Source organism: Gadus chalcogrammus, chromosome 4, assembly GCF_026213295.1.
Source record: "Gadus chalcogrammus isolate NIFS_2021 chromosome 4, NIFS_Gcha_1.0, whole genome shotgun sequence".
Classification (NCBI taxonomy): Eukaryota; Metazoa; Chordata; class Actinopteri; order Gadiformes; family Gadidae; genus Gadus; species Gadus chalcogrammus.
Window position 1 is genome coordinate 18,903,398 of NC_079415.1, and position 17,500 is coordinate 18,920,897.

General features: G+C 42.3%; 1 protein-coding gene across 1 annotated transcript in view; it reads right to left on the bottom strand.

Annotated features, from left to right (window-relative positions):
• tbx5a (T-box transcription factor 5a) overlaps positions 1 to 15,147 on the bottom strand; it is a 21,301-nt gene extending 6,154 nt beyond the window's left edge. The window contains exons 1-7 of the mRNA XM_056588681.1: positions 14,858 to 15,147; positions 13,851 to 14,010; positions 13,269 to 13,363; positions 11,881 to 12,000; positions 10,829 to 10,976; positions 4,727 to 4,879; positions 2,730 to 2,821 (exon numbers count right to left, since the gene is read on the bottom strand). Of these exons, the coding sequence (XP_056444656.1) occupies positions 2,730 to 2,821; positions 4,727 to 4,879; positions 10,829 to 10,976; positions 11,881 to 12,000; positions 13,269 to 13,363; positions 13,851 to 13,997 (755 nt within the window). The 5' untranslated portion in view covers positions 13,998 to 14,010; positions 14,858 to 15,147. The remainder of the gene's footprint in view (positions 1 to 2,729; positions 2,822 to 4,726; positions 4,880 to 10,828; positions 10,977 to 11,880; positions 12,001 to 13,268; positions 13,364 to 13,850; positions 14,011 to 14,857) is intronic.
• Between the last annotated feature and the right edge of the window lie 2,353 nt (positions 15,148 to 17,500).

Genomic DNA, 17,500 nt, shown 5'->3' on the forward strand with positions numbered 1-17,500 from the left:
GTGTGTGTCACTAATTCACAGATGGGATAAATGCAGAGACCAAATTCCTTGTAGGCCTATGTGTGCGCATACTTGGCAAAAAAAGCTGATTGTAATTCTATAGGCCCCTGTGGCACTGCCTACGCTTTTGTCCTTAATGGCATTTTTTTCCCCTTGCATTACTTTTACTTTAATACTTTAAGTAGTTTTGAAACCAGTACTTTTATACTTTTACTTAAGTACAAAGCTTGAGTTGAAACTTCAACTTCTACAGAAGTATTTTTAAACGCTAGTATCTATACTTCTACTTGAGTAATGAATGTGAATACTTTTGACACCTCTGCTCACACATTTCTATACTCTCTCACATACATTACTATACTTTCTCCAAAACGATTGGATCTGCCCAGCGCCACTCTGGATCTGCCATAACCAATCGCTAACGTTTGGCTGGGAATCACGTTGCGCGCAGGCTGTAAACAAACCAAACACCGTGCGTGAAGATGTCCGTCAACGAGAGCTGACTTTAACGTCATTGTTCTCAGCCACCGCACCTCTGTTCGCTGATTGGACGCAGAAAATTTCGCAGACCCAGACGTACTACTGAAGGGAAATCCAAATTGAGCGGAAATACTTAGGCGGGCGGAGCCCGTCTAAGAGTATAGTTGTGTATATGCGGGATAATAGTAGGATGTGTAAGACCAAGTGTGAATTATTTTCCAGGCGGCCCCTCATACCAACCCCCCTTTCTGCAGGGGGAGATCAAGATCTCCTCTGTAATAACCCTGTATAGGAACTTAGAATAGATCTAGAATGTCCTCTGTAATATGAATCTATAGGATCCCAGAATAGATCTAGAATGTTCACTGTGATATTCATCTATAGGATCCCAGAATAGATCTAAAATGTCCTCTGCAATATTCATCTATAGGATCCCAGAATAGATCAAGAATGTCCTCTGTAATATGAATCTATAGGATCCCAGAATAGATCTAGAATGTTCACTGTAATATTCATCTATAGGATCCCAGAAAGCATTCCTCTTGTTGCTTCTGGTAATAGGGAATTTTTAGTCCATTTTAAACATGAGAGAGGTAACCAACAGCAGACATGCATATGTTACAGTGGACTGGGAACGTGGAGTGGAAGAACCATAGTGTGTTTTGGATTTCACCAAATTCCATTTATTTGATTTATTTCTATCTGAAATGAATTTCCTTTTTGTTGTATGATGTGTTTTTTATTATTTTAATTTGTGTCATCTGTAGGCAAATTTTAACTTTGCATAAGTATAGTTATAATTATTAAAATAAACATTATTCAAATGTTCTTTTGCCAATTTAAAAAAAAACATCCCTACTCGTTGTTGCTCAGTTCAATAATTCATATTTTTTTATTGGCTTATTGGAGTGTGTGCGTGGGAGCATGTATGGGTGTGTGTGTGTGTGTGTGTGTGGTGGGGGGGAGGTGAGGGGGAGTGTGTGTGTGCGCGAGAGTGTGTATGTGTGGGAGTGTGTGTGTGGGAGTACGTGTGCGTGTATGTGGTGTGTGTGTGTTTGTGTGTGTGTGTGTGTGTGTGTGTGGGGAGGCGGGGGGTGTGTGTGGGAGGTTCAAAACCAGATTTTCTGCTTTGAAAATGTGTTTTCCACACAGAATGGACACAAACTCCATCACTCATCTGGACTGAATAAATGGGCAACGAGAGAGAGAGAGAGAGAGAGCGAGAGAGAGAGAGAGAGAGAGAGAGAGAGAGAGAGAGAGAGAGAGAGAGAGAGAGAGAGAGAGAGAGAGAGAGAGAGAGAGCGAGAGAGAGAGAGAGAGAGAGAGAGAGAGAGAGCGAGAGAGAGAGAGAGAGAGAGAGATTATTATTCCAGCGGCTGAACTGGCTGCTGGAATAAGCTTCATCACAAATATACACGCTCTCTCTCTCTCACACACACTCACACACACACACACACACACACACACACACACACACACACACACACACACGCACGCACGCACGCACGCACGCACGCACGCACGCACGCACGCACGCACGCACGCACGCACGCACGCACGCACGCACGCACACACACACACACACACACACACACACACACACACACACACACACACACACTCAGTGAACTAATACATTTTGTATAGGAATATGTGTGGTATATAAGGTTTGTATAGAAGGGAGATGTTGTCAATTTCTGAAACCCTGCCAGGGCATCATAAAGTTTAGAATCCCCAACATGAAGACTGGCAGATACTCAAGAGCAACACTTACATCACTGAACATTACCCTCCTACAGTTTTCACTGAAGCCCATAAGGGATATTGCATTGGCTCTGGACATGGAGGGCTCATTGAGGAGACACTTTGATCCATTGCCACAGCCCTCAAGGGTGCGTTTGACTCCGTATAGGATCAGAGGCGGTCGTCCAATCAATGCAAGTAATAGCCTCAATATATAACATGTATAACACAGGCAGAAATATGATTAAATATTCATCCACACAATCACACTTAAACAAGAAGACACAAACAAACAAACACACACACACACACACACACACACACACACACACACACACACACACACACAAACATACCTACACACACACACACACACACACACACACACACACACACACACACACACACACACACACACACACACACACACAACCCATAGACACACACAAACACACACACGCAGATCACACATAGGCTCTGAGTGTTTGAACAGTGTGTAGGCCTACCTTTGCATTCTAGACATACGGTGCAGCTCCATGTCATCGCTGCCGCGGAACCCTTTAGCAAACGGGTTGTTCTCGATCTTCAGCTGGGTGATCTGTCAATGTCAGGGACATTAACGTAAGGCGAACACAACACAGTGTCTGGTTGGTTCTACTGCTGTTTCCACCCTGGACTATAACTCCTAGAATGTAGATGTTTCCTAATGACCTCATCTTGTGTTATCTTACCATTTGTCAAATCCTCTGTTGACTTTTAGCCTCAGGAATTGTATGGCCTGCCGTTAAGAAGATGCAGATGCAGCAGGCAATGACTGCTACTGCAGTAACTCCCATATTTTATATTTGTGTACGGTATCATTTCCACATTGGCAAAATTATTTCCCCAAGAGTGTGCTATCCACTCCACGGACACTCAGTGACGTCACCGTCCCAGGCTAAATGCTCTGTGTGACACATGGTCTTGGTCCCTTATGATACAATTCAAGCTTAACTTAAAAAAGACATTTGAGGGTTTATGTATTGTTTTTGTTAAGTCATCTTGATCACTTTCGAAATGTAGTCACACGTGGCATCCTTTTAATGGCATTGCTATGTAAGCCATACGTCTAAGTAATTGCAACAAAAACTCTGGTATTAAGACACAAAGTATCACACTTGTTTTTGTATTTTTTCATAAATTAAAAAAAAAAATCCCACGAGATCACGTTCGAAAGAGAGGATTTCTGGACGCTTATTGGTTGGCTGGTCGGTCCCACCTTTTGACTCGCAAAGTTGGGAGGCCTATTTACTTTAACCAAATCAATTGTTAAGACCTTGCATGAGCTTGTTAATAATGAAAGGCATAAATAAAAAATAAAATTGGCTTTATTTTATTATTCTTTTTTGTAGCCTACATATATTTAAAAAAAAAAAAATGCTCTAACAGCCATACATTTCTTTGCCTATAATGATGCTGCAAAAAAATTCTCATCCCATCAATAGGCCTAATCATAAGAAAAAAGGGAAGAACAAAAAAATAACAACTTTCATACATAATATTTGATAATTTATGTTTTTACTAACCTAAATATATAAGAACATAAATGGCATTAAAATAGGCCATCTTGTTCATGTTGTCACAGACCGCCTTAATGTCGCGTGCGGACGTATGAGTGATTAGAAACTAGAGCAGCATAAGGAAATCCGAAAGTACTTAGGTAGGCCTAGGTTCATTTTACTATTCGGCAAGCACATATAATTAGGCCTAGTCCAAAATAAAAAAAATAATGAATGTTTTCTTTCTAGAAGGCCGGTGTTTCACGCTTCACCATATGCGTTTTGCATTTGGATTGGCTGGGGACATAATGAGCCCCCCCAGCCCCCCCCCAGAACTTAAACACCCACACCCACTGAGTAGAGCGGATGTTAACCAGACACTGGAGTTGTGTCCCACAAGAGTTTATGAAGCCTATCCGAAATGTATTTCAAAAAGTGGGAAAGATTGACAACAGAGTCCTGAAGAATTGTGCTATACATAGCCTAATAGTAATTATATTAATAATAATAATAATAATAATAATAATTAATTTAAACCAATTGAAAACCACATTAATAAAAGGTATTAGGTCTGTATCCACGGGATATTTTTGGTTATGTATTCAAAGTAAAAAATCAGTAACCAGGCCTACATGGTCGTGATTGCAATTAAAACGACTTGACAAAGTAAATACGCCTACGTTGTGATTGTCGTGAACATTCTAGATTTTGCGAGCAGGTTTTGCAGTGCTTGCCATTATCAGAATAATTATTATAAACTAAGGACCATTATACCATTGCTCAACAGTGTGTAATGTAGGAAGGCCTACACTGTCCTGGGGGTTTTGTTTGGCTCCGAGAAAATAGGCTACACTTTACTGTTTTACAACGGCTGACACAATTGTCCGTTAAAAGTGTAGTCTTGTATTACAATTTAGGCTATAATCGAACCAAAGTAGGCTACTGATTATTCCTGAGCCCCTGACCTTGTGGTTCTGGTAGGACGTGACGGCGATGAAGGCCGTCTCCGGGAACACGTGCGTGCAGAAGGCCGTGTTCTTGGAGCCGAAGCCGTTGTTCTCATCCGCCTTCACGATGTGGATCCTCGGCTGATACTTATGCATGGAGTTCAGAATGATCTGCGGAGAGAGAGACACAGAGACAGACATAGAGAGAAAGAGACAGACATAGAGAGAAAGAGAGAGAGAGGGAGAGAGAGAGAGAGAGAGAGAGAGAGAGAGAGAGAGAGAGAGAGAGAGAGAGAGAGAGAGAGAGAGAGAGAGAGAGAGAGAGAGAGAGAGAGAGAGAGAGAGAGAGAGAGAGAGAGAGAAATAAATAATATCAGATGAATTTAGACAATTGTTGGAAACAGAAGCCATCCCGAACACATTCCCGAAGTCTACTGCCTTTCAGGTAGGCCTACATTAGATCGCATATTGGATTATTGGCCTACAACAGGGAAGCGTGTAAACCGTTTGAGGTGGATTTGTTACAAAGAGGTATTGTATTTTTAGATGGTTGTGAGGGAATTGTTTTATATCATTGTCGGACTTTATTTAGAATCGCTGTAGGCCTACGTCATGGCCGCAGTCTAGACCATTTATTTTAATAGTATTTCTGTGATGTAAGTGGATCGCCTGGCTTCTTATTCAAACCAATCCTCTGATGCCTGGACCCTGTTGCAGTTTGCCGTTTGTATTTGTGTTGCAAACGGTTTGAAAAACAAAATATCAATAATGTAGGCTATATGTGTTTAAATGAAGCCAATATTATAGCCATATTGCCCTATGGGTTGGAATATTATGGGCCTTTGAAAAAAAGGACGGCCTAATATTCATTAAATAACTCTTTAACCACTCAGTAGTATCTCCCCATCGTTCAATTTAATTTAGGCCTGTAACATATCGCTAGAATGATTTCAAGACGTCAATTTGCCATACGAGCCAGAAGATATGACCGGATCAGCGTGCATGTGTTCAGCCTGTTGGACTACCAGTAGCCGCCTTGGCGTCTAACCAGTTTAACTTGAGCCCCTCACTGCCTCCATGAGGCCTTCCCGTCTGCGGGACTTAAGTCTAATCAGCCTGACAGACCCTTACCAAACCCACTCGGTTTATGTTTTAATTCACTTATATTTCAGGGTAACAAAACTGTGTTTCCTCTTCCGTTAACCCTCATTATTTTTCACCCACCTTACAGACCAAGGCTATTCCGTTTGTGTAATCGTAATGGGCCTAATTGTAATTCTCTATCTCATCTAAGATGTTGTTCCTTTGTTCTTCGGTGTTGACCTATAGTGAACATACGTCTTATAATCTATTATTATCTTAATAGTTTTAAAAAAACAACGATTTGACTTATTCAACAAATGGCCAATGATCCTATATTATTAATTGGTGAAATCTAAGTCGAAATGTTAAAACTTTTCAAATAGTCTAAATATTAATTTGGCTTCGATAATTTTAACTTATTTTCTTAATGATGAAGCCACTACAAAAACACTGCCACAACAGCTCAACAACAATACAACAACACTACCACAATACTACCACAACAATACCACAACAACATTACCACAACACTACCATAACGCTACCACAACAATACAACAACACTACCGCAACAATGCAAAAATACTGCCGCAACACTACAACAATGCTACCACAACAATAGAACAACACTACCACAACACTACCACAACATTACCATAACATTACAACAACACTACCACAACATGACCACAACACTACAACAACGCTACCACAACACTAGCTCAACACTACAACGCTTCCACACTACCACAACACTGCCACAAGAACATCCCAAACGCAAACGATCCGAAACCTGAACACATTCTTCAGTTCTCTAAAGGCTTCATGTACTATATATATATATATATTTATATATATATATATATATATATATATATATTTTTTTTTTTTTTGTGTGCGTGCGTGTGTGTAGACCTGAATGCTCTAGAAGGAAGACCACCCACTGGGACCCACTGGTCGGTCTCCCCGGGGTCCCAGCTGCTGATGCTGCTGCTACACTGAACCCTTCCCCGGGGTGTGTGTGTGTGTGTGTGCGTTCCCCCTGCTGGATGATAACATTGGGGGGGCTGATGATAGTGAAGGATCACCGCGTGGCCCCCAGCGGTTGCCCTCTGGCTTTTCATGTGCCGCCAACATCAGAGCCCCCATCAGCCCACCCCAGCTGGGGAGGAACAGGCTTTGTAGTGCAGGGGCCTGCACGTCTACTGCTCATCTCCGTGTTCTTGCGTGTAAACACTGGGTCTCACTCACAGAGAAGAAAAAAAACCCTGGCCCAAAAATGTGTGGGATGACAGGAGGAGGAGGAGGAGGGGGGCATGTATTGGACGTGTGTGTGTGGGGGGGTGTATAAATGGTGCGTGTGTGAACAGAAAGTGAAAGTTTGTCGTCAAATGGAAGGAGATGGTGACATGATAAAAATAACATTAGTTACTGCCGTGCTAAGCATTGAGTAACTATTATTTAACAGTTAACTGATGGATCAGTAATTTACTAATGGTGTTCATGTTAATAAGGTAATGGCGTTCATGTTAACTACGGTAATAGTGTTCAAATAACGGTGGTCATGTTGACAAAGGTGATGGTGTCCATATTAACTAATGGTGTTCATGTTAACTAATGGTGTTGTTCATGTTAATTTATGGTGTTTATGGTAACTAAGGTAATTGTGTTCAGCTCGACTAAGGTAATGGTGTTCAGCTTAACTAAGAAATGGTCTTCTTGTTAACTAAGGTCTTAATGTACTTGTTTAATAGGGTTAGGATTAAAAGCAGGAGACAAAATCACGTTGATAATCCCCTTTCCTTCTTCCTTTCTCTTTATCTCCAGTGATAGATGAAATGTCTTCAACATTGTTTACCTCTCTCTCTCTCTCTCTCTCTCTCTCTCTCTCTCTCTCTCTCTCTCTCTCTCTCTCTCTCTCTCTCTCTCTCTCTCTCTCTCTCTCTCTCTCTCTGTGATTCCCGAGAACAGAAAGGGAAAACTACACAAATTCACAATTGAACATAGATAAACAATGGAGCCTTTATCTGGGCCTTTATGGGACCCCAGCCTTCAGGAGTCTCCCTAATTACCAGATATTTCTGGAGGGGGGTAACCTCTGCGTCAAGGCCACCTCCCCCTTCCCCAAACTCCTCCTAAATGGCTCCAACCTCCATCGCCAAATGCACATATTCTTTGGTTGCATGTGAGCATGCAAGCCATTCTAAATCATCAAAAACCCTCAAACAGCTGGACCAACAGGCTGGGGATGGGGGTGGTGGAGGAGAGGAGGAGGGAGAGGAGGAGGGGGTGGAGGAAGAGGGGGTGGAGGAGGAGGGGGGTGGAGGAAGAGGGGGTGGAGGGGGTGGAGGAGGAGGGGGGTGGAGGAAGAGGGGGTGGAGGGGGAGGATGAGGGTTGCAGGAGGGAGGGATGGAGGAGGAGGGGAGGAGGTGGAGGAGGTGGAGGAGGAGGAGACGGAGTGGATGGTTGGCGGGGGGGGGTTCGTTTTCCGGCTCCAGCCACCAGTATTTCATTTATGAATCCAAGGGTGTTCTCGTTCTGTCCGCACAAAACCGAGTCATCATGGAAGAACCACTGCAGCCACTCAGAAGGGCTCAGAATTCCCGCCACACCTCAACATTCCCCCGCACACAAAGGCACACACACACCTAGACAAACACACATACACACACGCACATAATAGAGATCAGGTTTCATTATACCAGCTGGGTTCTGGCTTGGCCTAAATAATAGTAGATGTCATGTGACCAAGAAAGATACAATTGTGTGTGTGTGTGTGTGTGTGTGTGTGTGTGTGTGTGTGTGTGTGCGTGTGTGTGTGAGAGTGCTTTAATTCCCGTTTAACCTGCCTGTTTTGTCAATCTGAAGCCTACATTGACTAAGTAGATGAACAGTGGATTTAAATGTGTCGAAAAATGTACCTGCCAATTGTTCCAAATATGAGAAGATGAAATCCACTGATGCTCTGAGGAATGAAACGTAATTATTATTTATACTGAATGAAATACATTCATGATCAATGCTCCAATAAATACTGCAACAACATTGCATACTTCATTGTATTGTGTATGTATATGTGTATATATGTGTGTGTATATAATAGATATATATTATCTCAATATTGATTGAGAAATGCTGTCAACTAAAAAATGTATTTTCTTTTTTTAAACGGAACAACTTAGCCTGTCTGAGGCGTCCTGCTCCTAATACTCCTGATACACTGTTCACGATCATGATTCAGCATCAAGACATAGACCTCTACCACAATGTCCCCATCACGTCCACACTTGATGTGGAGGTGTGGAGCCCACTGGAGCCCACTGATGAACTCTGAGTGATGCTCCCGTTTGCTCAGTTCTAGCGGAGCACGGATCACACGCACGGAAACACTTTCTTCACGCCAAAACGGAAGCTCGGAAAATGAGAAGTAAGATTTATAGAAGGGATGCCACGGAACAGGGAAAGGTGTTTGTGTGTGTGTGTGTGTGTGTGTGTGTGTGTGTGTGTGTGTGTGTGTGTGCGTGTGTGTGTGTGTGTGTGTGTGTGTGTGTGTGTGTGTGTGTGTGTGTGTGTGTGTGTTTGTGTGGTGTGTGCGTGTGTGTGCGTGTGCGTTTGTGCGTGCGTGTTTGCTTTTTAAATGTGTCCAACTACTTCGAACCACCTCTATCTTTGTTGCCAAGGGGTGTCAACGATCATGTATTAAACCAAAGCAGCCTACAACAGCAAACAACCTGTTGGATTCACCTCCTCCCTTCAGATCCCATGAAGCCACCAAACTCCTTTGGGCAATGTCATCGTTCCTAATGACATTAAGATGTTCGCTGGTGAAAGGTAAACCTTTGTGCATTGTCAGTTCTTAATGAATTTGTTTTTAAATCTAGTAATGACTGCCTCTGGGGAAAATAAATGGAAATGTTAGATTTTCTTAATGGATGTTCTTGAATTTAACTGTTGATTTAAATTAATTTGTTTATTTTTCAAAATATCCCACCCTTTCAAGTCCCTTCAAAGGAATCTTATATTGTTATCTTGTAAAAAAAGGTACCTTAATATAGGCCTTGTACAATATGAATATTTAAATTGCATATATTCATCACTTTTAATGTAATATAATATGAAAGCCTAATGTAACACATATACATTATTAAATTCTTTACAAAAAGCAGCGATTTGATTCAAGTTAATTAAAAAAAAGTAGGCTCAACACAAAATGGTAAAATAAGGCTAAAGCCAAACCGGTAAAGCAGGTAGAATGAATGAACATAACGTTTATAATTTAAGGCTGCTTGTAGCAGATCAGGTCACACAACAGCAGATCATTGGGTTATTATTCCGTCATAAGTCCGTAATAAAAAAACAAAGATATTTATTTTGGCAGATTGTTTTCAAAACTTTCTTGATAGTTCTGCGTAAAGGACAGACCTGTATACGGCCTATATATAATGATTATAATGATAATGTTTGGGTTTTTCCTGGCAAAACTTTTCCATACTATTTTAAAAAGTAAGTTATAATAAATCTTATTTTTAATTGTATTATTATTACTATTGTTGTTGGTATTATTATCATTATTATTATATTGAAATTACTATTATTATTATTATTATTATTATTTACAATTAGGTTTTAAATGACTTATCTACTTTTTAACACTAATTTCAAGTCAATGTAGGCCCTACGACGTTATATGAAAGTTATTAGGTTATTCAAACGAATACAGATATGGTCGCCTTTTCAAAAACGGTTCAATAAATAGGCCTACAGATATTAAGCCTCTCCAGAAATAGTTCAACTTCCATCCGTGAAGAGAATATGCGCTCTCTCGCTCCCTAGGCCTCTTTCGTTTGCGTTCCCCTAAGTCTGCTGCGTGAGCAAGAAATTTCCTGTCTGCCTTTGGTCTATATTCGTTTTCTGGTTTCCATATTAAAGACAGGCCGTCTCGATATTGAATCAAAGAAAGTATCATTGGCCAGGCATTTGAAGGATGGTTTAGACCCATACTAAACAGCAGCAGGTCGTCCGGCGGCTGGACCTACGTGCCCGAACGGGTCCAGGTGATTGTTGGTCAGCTTCAGCTTCTGGAACGAGACGAGCTGCCGCATCCAATGGGCTCCGGTAGCAGGAGAGTCAGGGTGGACGTACAGCCTCCCGGGCATCGCGGGCTCGGCCTTGCCCGTCACAGACCTACAACAAGAGCACCATGACGTCAAAGACCTACAACCACAGCACCATTACGGCACAAACATGCAACAACAGGCCCATGACGTCACAGACCTACAACAAGAGCACCATGCCGTCAAAGACCTACAACAACAGCACGATGACCTCACAGACCTACAACAACAGTTCCATTCAGTAAACACAAGTCCGACCCTATATGCAAAGCTATAAAAGTATGGACGGGTTAATGTCAATGCAGTAGGCCTGGCCTACATTAACTCAACACAGGTCTCCTTTGGAGTGCTCCACATCATTAATGGTACAGAGGGTAATGCTGTTCAGCAGATGCAGATCAAGATGTGTTGTTCCACAACATCCTTCGATTTGGTCGATCTAATAGGCCTATCCTCTGTGGTCGGACTGTCCGTCGGTCGGAGGCGGACAGTTGGGTGACCCCAACAAGGCAACGGTCCATCAAGAAAGATCGATGACACTGAATAGTCGTGTTTATCTGCCTTTTATGCAAAATAAGCCTTTCCCTTCATCAACCCTTTTGAAAACATAGACTAGGTTCATTATGATCATTATTGGAGAGGCAAGGCAGCTATATTCAAACTGCGTTCGGGTCCTTGAATATGCTTTTATGAGGCAATATAATGTTGCGAAATATGAGGCAACAAGTCCTAGTGCTAGATATGAACGGTAATACTGAACACACAGATTGGCTATAGCTTCACATAACGACATCTAATTGGTTTACAGACGATTTATTATAAATAATACACCGATAGGCTATAACTTTTCATAACGACATCTGATTGTTTTTAATAAGAAGAATACACAGATAGGCTATAGCTGTTCATAACGAAAATGCATTACATTTATTAAAAATAAGTTGTTTTATAATACATTTGATTATTTTACATACCATTTATTATCGGCGAATTTGTAGCGATGCTCGTCGGCCGGCACCACGTCCATTAGCAAGATATATTTAGTCTTGGGGTTCAGTCCGGTGACCTTCACTTTAAAGCTTGGAAACATTCGCCTGAAAATAAGCAAGGCATGTAATTTGTCTCAGGGTGGAACCGATATGCAAAGAACAAATAATATGAAACAGGGATTGTTGAGCAGACTCCAAAAAGTTTTAAAATAAATGTATACAATGAGCCTATCGCATTGCGTTTACTCAACAATCATCCAAATGTTGACTATGTTTTACAGACACATTTCAAATTGTTACGTACTCCAAGCTTTTGAAGACCTACGTGCTACTTTTTCTTATATCTTCAATGTATTAACTCGCTGTGCCGGAAAATCCCATGCAGCCATACCATTTTCCCTTTGTTTGAATATTTCACTTGTATCTGATACCCTTTGAATAATGATAAAATATTTGACAGTTCTTACAATGTAGACCCGCAAGAGAAAAGTCAGTCAGACTGAGCGGTTAACAACGAGCAGCCAGGCGCACCAGAGCATGGACGTACGACAAACGAGTGTTTCTTCACTATACGACTAGCGGAAGTTAATGTCAGGCTTCATGCGCTCAGCGAGACATGGAAACATTGTGGCGATTAATAATCAACTGCACTGACCGCGAGCCCCGCACTGAGTTCACACTCTTCTGTTCGGACCGGAGACCTCGCCGATCATACCACTACTAACCTGATGGAGTCACATCTTATCAACACCTGATCCAAATAATAATCATTTTTTTATTATCTGGCGCCCAAAAACACATAGGCTACTGGCCGAAAGACCGATCAACCGACCGACCGAGGGACACACACTGTTATTTATACTGAATGAAATACATTCATGATCAATGCTCAAATAAATACTGGGACAACATTGCACACACACACACACACACACACACACACACACACACACACACACACACACACACACACACACACACACACACACACACACACACACACACACACACACACACACACACACACACACACACACACACACACACACACACACACACACACACACACACACACACACACACACACACACACACACACACAAACACACACACACACACAAAAAACAAAAACACATGATGCAAAAAACGAATAAACTACTGATGGATGCTGACGGAAGTTAGGAAAACGGTTCCTCTGTTCCCTCAAACTGCAGCCTATGTTGGGGAATTTATTATAGGGCTAATCGTCTGTTTATTTAACCTCAAAAAAAGGAAAAAATTACATATACGTAGACACTCTCCAATGGTCACTCGATAGACAGTGCTCCTAGTGTAGGCCTGTCGCTTTCCGGATCTCAGAAGCAGATTCTCACCTCCCCGCTTTAGTGATGATCATCTCGGTGCCGACCTCGTGGAACTTGGACCACAGTTCTCTCTCGTGAAGGAACACTTTAATTCCTTCCATTCCCTTCAAAATAAACATGCAGGCCTGAGTGAGCTTTGATCAACATGAAAATAGCTGTGTAGGCTTCATTTATGCAGTCATATGCATGTCATACAGATACCATGAACGCTTTTCAAGAGGCCCTTCCAAATAGTTACACAAAACTGAAGGTACAGTTGGGACTATCTAAAAACGGTGTGTGTTGAGAATAAAAATATTAGGATACAAATATGGAAAAATAACAGAAAATAAAGTGAATTCTGGGAAAAAACACTTCCTAAATATCCTACCTAGATATTAGCCTAGGCTTGATGTGAATGAGTAGAATTGCACAAGAGATGCCGATTCCTCAGGGAAGTCCCGAACGGGGGTCTATCGTTTCACATCATGTCGATCAAAGGTACGAATGTGAGCCTTCTGGGTCTACAGCGCCGATCAATTAGATCATGCACCTCCATCAGATCGGTCAATTCATTGTGAAATAATGAGGATAATCAATGATGACACTAACCTGTTGAATATAAGTCGTCTGTGAAGACGCAGATTTGGTCGAAGACCCAGTCGGTTTCTCTGGTTTGGCCTCGCCATGTAACTCCGTGGTCTCCGGGACGCCGGGGGAGGTCGGAGGGCCGAACGCGTTCTCTTGGTCCGCCATCATGTGGAGACTGGAGCTGCGGGGATCCAACGAATCAACTGAAGGCTCCAAAAGTAGTCCGATTTTTTTAATGCAGACTGGACTGACGACAATTCAGTACGATTCGATACATTTTCACACACACTGACACACACATACACACACGCGCGCGCACGCACATACACACACACACACACACACACACACACACACACACACACACACACACACACACACACACACACACACACACACACACACACACACACACACACACACACACACACACACACACACACACACACACACACACACACTTGTTGATTGCAAACTTTGTGCATGCAGACTAGGCATTCCATGCAGTCTAAATTATTCATCTGTAAAATAGACATCTATAAAAACAAAGACAATGCAACATTTGTCATCAGTTTGGACTTGTTTAGTTGTCCCGTTGCTGCACAGGCCCATCAGCTCTGTCCACAACCTCTGACACCATTCCAACAGACGTAGCCTAAAAAGTGTTTTAGCCTCGGCATTTTCATCGTCTTTACAATCTACTCCCTCATTAAATAACATCCAATGGCTACAAGGCTCTTTAGAAAGAAATCACCCTCTACAACGAAAGATTGAAGAGGCATCAGGTACGGTAGTTTGGGGCTATTTTACGAAATGTTCAAACTAAAGATCCACACAAGCACAAAATAAGCAACTAAATAAATGTTGTCCCTGTTTGCATTGGGCATCCAGAAGCCTAACACTCATAAGCTTATGAAGGGACAGACTCATTAAAAATAACCGTATTCTACGGTCGGTCTGCATAACATCGAGAACAGTCTCGTTGTGTCCGTGGTGGGACCCGATCAGAGGACTGGAGACCTTCTTACCTTCCAGATAAAACCCGTGACGTGACAAATGATGCCCGATACGCCCAATAGAATGTCCTTTATTGTCTTCAAGCGCAAAAAGATATCCGTGCTGCCTGGGCACCAGTCGATAGTCCAGAGACGTTGACCGTCGAAACGCTTTCCCGAGTCTCGGACATGGCCGTGTGTTCCTCACAGCAGGTCCAGAACGGATTGTTGCCGTGCAGCAAAAACACAAACTAAGTAAAGTGCACATGCGATGGCTCACTCAAGCCGTTTCAATGGAAGAGCTTTTGTAAGCAGACTCTACGAATAGCATGTAGCAAAATAGCTCTGTCCCAGAAGAGCAGGACCACCCCCCCTTCTCCTCTCTCTCTCTCTCTCTCTCTCTCTCTCTCTCTCTCTCTCTCTCTCTCTCTCTCTCTCTCTCTCTCTCTCTCTCTCTCTCTCTCTCTCTCTCTCTCTCTCTCTCTCTCTCTCTCTCTCTCTCTCTCTCTCTCTCTCTCTCTCTCTCTCTCTCTCTCTCTCTCTCTCTCTCTCTCTCTCTCTCTCTCTCTCTCTCTCTCTCTCTCTCTCTCCGTCTCCCACCCCCTCTCCAACCCTTCCACATACGCATCAATGGCCAGCTCATCGTATTGGTCTTCCCCAGCAGCAGGCCTCGAGCCCCTCCCCGCCGGGCTGCTGGCGGCTCAGCTCTTCCCCAAACCCGGCGCCCAGCGAGTAGCTGAGTTTTCTTTAGCTTTTTCTTATGAATCTGATATTTGTTGTTGGTATTGCTTTCCTTGCAAATAATGTAATTATATTCTACGTATTAATTAATGGAAATTCTGTCCAACATTTGATTGAATTGAGAGATTTGTAACACAAACCTTCAAACCTCCCTGTCTCCCTTGTTTTGAACGGAAAAAAACAAATCTTCACATGCCAACGCAGTCTACCAATTGATATCCAAAAGCTGCGTGATTTTTGGTGTCCAGTATGATAAAAGGGATATTAACACATGGCCGAGTCCTGCAGGTGCAGGACACCAAACGAAACGATCATCTCAAACAAGTGTGATGCGAGGAGAGGAACTCCCGGCTCAGAGGGACTTGGCGGGGCCGTGAGGCTGGTGGTTCACATGCTTGAGTGGAAAGCTGTCATTACACACACGTCTCGGTAGATACGAGCACCTCTTAAGATATGTCAGTCATCAGAACACGCCGCGCACACATGTTGGGTCTGAAATGACAGCCCCAGGCCAGTACCACCTCAATGTTCACCATGCCCAAATACATGGGTCTTCTCATTCTTCCAGTATTTCGGTAGTCTGTTCTGTGATGGTTTGGTAAGACCTTAAACTGGGACCTCTGAAATAGGCCTAAATAGGAAAGACCATATCTACTTACGACACCCTCAATTACCAGCATATTGCGAATTAATATCTCTCTCTCTCTCTCTCTCTCTCTCTCTCTCTCTCTCTCTCTCTCTCTCTCCCTCTCTCTCTCTCGCTCTCTATATCACACACACACACACACACACACACACACACACACACACACACACACACACACACACGCGCGCGCGCGCGCGCACACACACACACACACACACACACACACACACACACACACACACACACACACACACACACACACACACACACACACACACACACACACACACACACACACACACTTTCAAAGAAAGATTAAGAAAGAACACTGTTCTCATTCAGGTATCACATAGCTCTCATTAAAACTGCATTAATAGCATACTTCCAATCTGCATCCTTCTTTTGCCATCGTTTTCCCCTGTTAAATAGAAAAAACACAGTAATCAGTTCGATCTCCAATAGTGTCGGGTCAGGAACAAAGGGCAGGAAAATTGCAAAACATTATTTGATCACTAAGGTAACACAATCTGCACGCCGATTAGAAACAGATAGGGGCTATAGGCTGACACATGGTATACATTTGGCATTTAATAATGCTTTTGCGGAAACTCAAATACTCGACCATTATTATAATTTCCATGCAACAGCCTGGTATTGAGGCGTAACATTTGTGGATGGTGTTTGGCGGTGTTTCGAATACCAAATGAACCGCCTCCGCCAAGTTTCGCACGACAGTCGGCGAGTCACCGTTCCGATTACACTATTCGACAACCAGTAACAAAATTTACGAATTGTTTTTCCAATCTTGACCTATAGCCTATACTAGAAATATATACAGGCTTAGGTTTTATTGATTTGGTTATCACGTTCTGTCGTGTATGAACTTTATAGAGAGAGAGACAAGTGTACAAACATTGTCACCCCAATGTGTATCTTAACCAGGTTGATAAAAGTTCAATTATTTACGTTCAATTTATTGGCCTATCCCTTAATAACCAGCTTCTGCAAATGAGGAGCTATTGGCCTTTATAATTCACCTCATACAGTCCTATAGTCAATAACAGCAGAATAATAATTATTTTAGCATTACTATACCTATCTAAATCGTGTTAAATAAAAACCTTTTAGCTGCATTTAATAATGACGCACAACACAATTAATTAAATAACAACTGCAACGAAATCAATGGAGGAGGTATGGGCCTACGACCCAAGAAAAAGAGCGACTAAAAGTATCTGTTCACTGGTAAATATGAAGTTGTTTGTATTGGAAAAAAAGTCGGTGCTGAT